Source organism: Sander vitreus, chromosome 8 (assembly GCF_031162955.1).
Source record: "Sander vitreus isolate 19-12246 chromosome 8, sanVit1, whole genome shotgun sequence".
Taxonomy (NCBI): domain Eukaryota; kingdom Metazoa; phylum Chordata; class Actinopteri; order Perciformes; family Percidae; genus Sander; species Sander vitreus.
The window spans coordinates 24,711,504-24,717,231 of record NC_135862.1 but is presented as its reverse complement, the minus strand read 5'-3'; the positions used below and the strand labels follow the sequence as shown (position 1 = coordinate 24,717,231).

Genomic DNA, 5,728 nt, shown 5'->3' with positions numbered 1-5,728 from the left:
ATTTTTTGGGGCCCCTGTCAGTCATGGCCCCATTGTCCTAACTTTCCCCCCCATACGGCACCCCTGAGTTGTATGCATGTACTGTATAGAACAATGTTAATTGTTTATAGACATGATAAAACTTTGTGTTTATGCCCAAGTGCTCAAAACATTTTTATACTACTCAACACGGACTTAGTTGATTGCTCATTGTACCTGGTGTCAATATAAAATATGTGTGCTTATCAAACTACACCGAATGGTGGCCAGGTTAAATAATGCTCACTAAGCAGGGAACAGTCATCAGACATCAGACATCAAAGCAAAATGCTTAAAGCATTATCCAAATATCTTAAAAATCGTATTCTCTACCGTGCATTATTTAAAAAAAATTCTCTCTCTGTGATTTCTTTCTATATCTTTCAGTCTTTATTTCCTTCATCCTTTTCTCCTAAATCTCTCTTTCCATCTCAGAATACATCTTTACTTCTTTTTTCTTTCAGCATTGTGTAGCCAACCCATTGTTTGTTCCTCCTTTTCCCTTTTCTCGTCAAACTTCTCTGTGAACTCTAGGACAGTTCATTGGGCCATTTGGACCACAACTGCTTTCCAGGCTCTGTCTTTGTCAAAATCCTGCAGCGTTCCATTGGCTGCTTGCTGCTGAGGGAGCAAAACAGGAAGGAGAGTGAGAGATGAAATGTGGAAGGGGAAAGGTGACAAAAACATTGAGATAAATGATGTGTGAAGGATGAGTAGCACAATGTTTTTATTTTTTATATAGGTTTCTTGCTTGTATATTTTCATGTCATCGTATTTAAATGCTATTTACATGAGCTATAGCTGGTGAGAACACCTGGAAGAGAATTACATGTATAATTTTCCACATTCACAAACGGCTCTTGTTGGAATGGGAGAGACAGACAAGGAGACAAAAAGACAGACTTTGATAGATTTGTCCATTTGTGTCCACAACTCCTGCTTTTATCCACCTTACCTCACAGTAATGAGTCTGGGTGTGCATGCTGTGGTCACACTCTGGAGCCCCCATGCGGAGCTGGCTCTTGTAGGAGGCACAGTGCACCACAGTGGCTGAAGTTAGAATTGCCTGCACCAGCAGCAGCACCATCAGAATCAGCAGCAGGATGTCGTAGGATTGCTGGACCACACACACACACACACACACACACACACACACACACACACACACACACACACACACACACACACACACACACAAACACAAACATTAAATAAATTACAACAATTACTTACTAATTACTAATTACTAATTATCTCAAAGTTTCTCTAAAATCTGTTTCTGTAGATTTCTCATGCAAAAGGAGCTCAAGGCTATATAGGTAATATAGCACCTAAGGTCCCATTTGTTTTTGCACACTGGTGAATTTTCACTTTATTAAACTGACCTTGGCTGTAGGCACATCATGTAGGAAAATTTCAATAAAGCTGATCACACTGCAAGAAAGGAAGCCAGAGGCTGAAAAGAGCAAGGGAGACGTCACGCTGCTGATGGCAATCAGCACCTCCACCTAAGAGACACCAGGAAGAGAGAAAAAAGGAACAGAGAAAAATGTTTGTAGACCCAGAAGAAAAAAGGAAATAGACGAAACTTGTAAAACTTAGAAATGTAGTAATTAATGTTAAAGATAATCCTTCCTCAGCAGACACTCATCCTAATTAACTTCCATAAGATACAGTATGTAAGTCACTTTATTTATTAAGTACCTTTCAAGAAGAGAACGTCACAAAGTGCTACAAAAAAAACATAAATACAGACTTTAGAAAAATAAAATCCCCATAAAATTAAAGTAAATAAAAATTGAAATTCATTTTAAAAATGAAACAAAGACAAGTTTAAGTCTTCTGCTGCTTTTTCAAAGTGTCTGCAGATGTTATAGGAGACATCATACTAAGTTTCAGGTTCGTACTTGTATTTTGGATTTCTACTAGAACATGTTTACATGCTTCAGTGTTCAAAAAACACATTTTTATCATACTGTCTGTCTGAATTTAATTGTAGTCACCATAATCAGCGCCTCTATTTTTAACCCCGCCTCCTGAAAAGCCCAGTCTGCTCTGATGGCTTCCGAGTAAAATATGGTGCACATTTGCAAAGGTAGTTCTCAAGCCGTGGATGAAGATACTCAGATGGGGAACGGTATATTCTAATGAGCCTGCATGTGACGGTAGAGAAGCCAAATCTGAATGGTTTGTTTAATCCCTTGTTTTCTAACTAACAACAAACAACTGACTAGGTTGTGTAATTTCACAGTTTGTGGTTTGGTAGGCAGTCCAGAAACCCAAATGTATGTGCACAAGAACTGAACACGTTTTTATGATATGCCCCATTTAAGTCAAAAGGGGGTCCAAAATTCTGCAAATATTTCTCAGCTGGAAAAAACAGGACTGAATCAAACACATAAAATGTTGGTCTATGTTGATTGCATAGTGACACTTAAATTTTGTAGGGACGATTTAACAAAAGAGGAAAAATAACCTACTATCTATTCCCTTAGGGACAAGACTGGAGTAGAAATAAGAACTTCCATGTTGTCAGCTCTAAGTTGCAGGAAGTTATCTTCCAACCAATTTCTTATAGAGTTTATGCAGTTATTACAACTGGCAATTTTGCTCCATTTTGAGACTTAACACTAGGATTGCCATAGCCCACGCCATGAGATGTAGAATGTATCATCATAGCAATAATAGGAGATACCTTGTAAGTGCATGGGAAGTATATGCGAGGCAAACAGGAGAGGACCCAGGACAGAACCTTGAGGCACACCACAATCCAGAGTTTCAGGTTAAAACAAATAGTTACCAACAGCTACTGAAAAATGCCTATCAGAGAGGTAGGGGACAACCACTCCAGGACTGACCCAGAGATACCCACCCACTGCCCAAGTCGGTTGATTGGGATACTGTGGTGTGTGTCAAATGTTACACTAAGATTCAACAGTACCAAAACAGAGCATTCTCCTGCATCACCATGCATCAATATATCAATATACCATACTATCTCCTACTGAGATCACAGTCACCAAATGGATCAGTATTTTAATTCTAACAAAGACTGACAGCTCCAAATATATTACTTTAACTGATCACATCCACCCTTCAAGTTTATTAAGTCTTTTTTTTTAGTGTCAACATTCTCAAGACTGGGGCTCAAACAACTAGAGTACTCACCAGACATTTGTTGGGGTATTCTGAAACAACATGACTGGCAATAGCACTCGGGAAACACTGCAAAGGAATAAAGACGATACACAAAGTTACGTGGTAATGCCAGGGACGGACGTCATCTTAGTTATCATTCTGAGCTGGAATCCCTTTCATAATGAAAAGTAAGGTTTCATAGGAAAAACTTACAGCCACAAGAATCCAGAAAAATGTGACGGACAAGTAGGGGCCAGGTAGTAAAGCATCCATGTTGAGTGCAATAATTCCTCCGAATACAGCAGAAATCCCCACAATGACTTCAATTACCTGTTAGAGACATTCCTTAGTGATTCATAAGTTTTGACCAGAATGAAATATTGTATGCAACAAAACTGAAAACTACTCACAGAATACGCTTTAAGGAGTCGAGTGGGGAACACTGCAGGCTTTAGAACCACAGATCTGTCATATGTCACCGGCTAAAAGTTGGATGAAGGTTGAGAGGAGTTAGGATGGAAGAGTGAAAGCTATAGGGAGAGTAAAAGGGGAGACACATCAGCTGGGAAATACAAGTTATCAATCGCTCATACACACACACACGCTCACAGACGCTCACACACACACACACGCTCACACACACGCTCAGACACACACACACACACACACACACACACACACACACACACACACACACACACACACACTCACACACACACACACACTCACCTTCCTGTGGCAGCAGCAGTCTTCTGCAGAGCGGGCTGACAGGATGACAGTACTGGCCATTAACACCTCCAGCAAAATCATCAGAATGAGGTTGAAGTTGATCTGAGAACAGACAGAGCGGGAGGGAGATCAGAGACACAATAGCAGACGGAAGATTGAAGATTTTTTTTTAACTTTAAGAATGATTGTATATGCTTATGTGCAACTAAAGGATTGGTAGTTTCCAATATATTACTATGATGTATTTACATTGACAGCAGAAGGGTTAAGGACCAGTTTGCATCCAAACCAAACCAGGCAGGTGGTCGTCACAGCAAAGGTTGACACGTAGACCACCTGGAAGTCTGACACCTTGAAAAAAAAAACATGAGACCTTCATAAGCACCAAGCCTTGATTGCCTAGAGGAAATTCAATTAAATTAAAAATTAAAATCTATTAAAACATAATTATCTATTTTGCCTTTAGTGTGTTCATTCTTTACTCACTGCAACATGTCGGTTCTTAGCAATGGCAAAACTGGCGATCGCTGCAGGGAGGCCCTGTGTACAACAGCAACAAATAAACTGCTGAATTTTTCTATTTAGCGGGGCCTTCTGAAAATGATTTGTGGCTGGCAGTTTGACACGACAGTCGGATCTAAACATGTATAAACTTTAGCTTATATGTCTGTGACTGTGACTGCGATTACACGTGCATGACGGTCACTTACAGAGCCTGCAGCACAGCGTAAGTAGTCCATTGCAAAAGGAAACACATTGCCCAGGTACAGAGAAAAACCAGATGTGATGAGCAGACTGCCCTGAGGACACACACATGCACACACAGGCATGCATGCATATGCAAATAGAGACACTCATAAATGTGATTACACATATTTCACAATACATACATTAAATCTGAAGTGCCCAGTTAACCAGATATAGCACAATACACATGACCACAGACAAACTGACATTTTGACATTTGAACTACTACCCATATCTATATCTATCATATCTATCCATCTATCCATATCAACTTTTGTAAAGTTTGGGTTTTATTTATTCCTCAGAGTAAATGGTCACACAATGCATTAGATAAGTTTGCTGTTTGCACATTCTGGAGACATTGTTTCTCCTTACCTAAATGTGGAAGCACAAAACAAGACTTACTGATGCCATCCCACTCTAAATTTCTAGATTGAGATACTCTCTCATTAGAAAGATCACCCCAACCTATAAAATGTGTGTGTTATGGACTACATAGATACACCCTGTGATGTGCCTCCTTTGTACCTCTCCCTGACCATCTTTCCTCTCACCCCTATGAGGACACTGTAGAGCCAGGCCCTGTAGCTGAAGCAGGGGTGCTTTAGAGGCTCCGGCTGGGCCAGCTGCAGGTCACTGGCCCTCACGTCCACTGTGTAGCTGTCCCGCTCGGGCCTATACCGCTCCCCCCTGTCTGGCCTTCTCTCTGTTCCACTGTTGCTCCGTCGTCCCAGCGTCCCATCGCCCCTCTCCAGAATGGGCATGTGGCTGTAGGTGAACTCCTCTCTGGCTGAGAGCTCGTCGCACTGCATCATTAGAAGAGCTTGTGGCTAACTTCAAATATGGGATGGGACACCGAGTGAGGATTACAGCCTCTGGGAAAGAGGAAAAAGAATTGTGAAAGCTGCATGAGTTCAGGGCCTATGTCTTTTGACCTATGTTTTGTCACAGCTGTTTCCATCAGCAGGAGAAAAAAAGCCATTTCTTTTAAATGAAGATGGGAATCAGAGTACTCCAACATGGGAAATCAATGAAAAGAACATTAGACTAAAAGAAAATTAGGCCATTAGGCCACTAATTGTGCACTATCCCCAAA

At 40.8% G+C, this 5,728-nt stretch overlaps 1 protein-coding gene across 1 annotated transcript; it reads right to left on the bottom strand.

Moving 5' to 3' along the window:
• Positions 1–558: 558 nt before the first annotated feature.
• On the bottom strand, positions 559–5,444 carry mlc1 (modulator of VRAC current 1). The gene is made up of 11 exons (XM_078256135.1): positions 5,187–5,444; positions 4,596–4,685; positions 4,372–4,425; positions 4,135–4,236; positions 3,886–3,987; positions 3,567–3,638; positions 3,370–3,486; positions 3,187–3,243; positions 1,404–1,526; positions 974–1,135; positions 559–639 (listed from the first exon to the last, which is right to left on the bottom strand). Exons 1-11 carry the CDS (start codon positions 5,442–5,444, stop codon positions 559–561), a joined length of 1,218 nt encoding a protein of 405 aa, XP_078112261.1.
• Between the last annotated feature and the right edge of the window lie 284 nt (positions 5,445–5,728).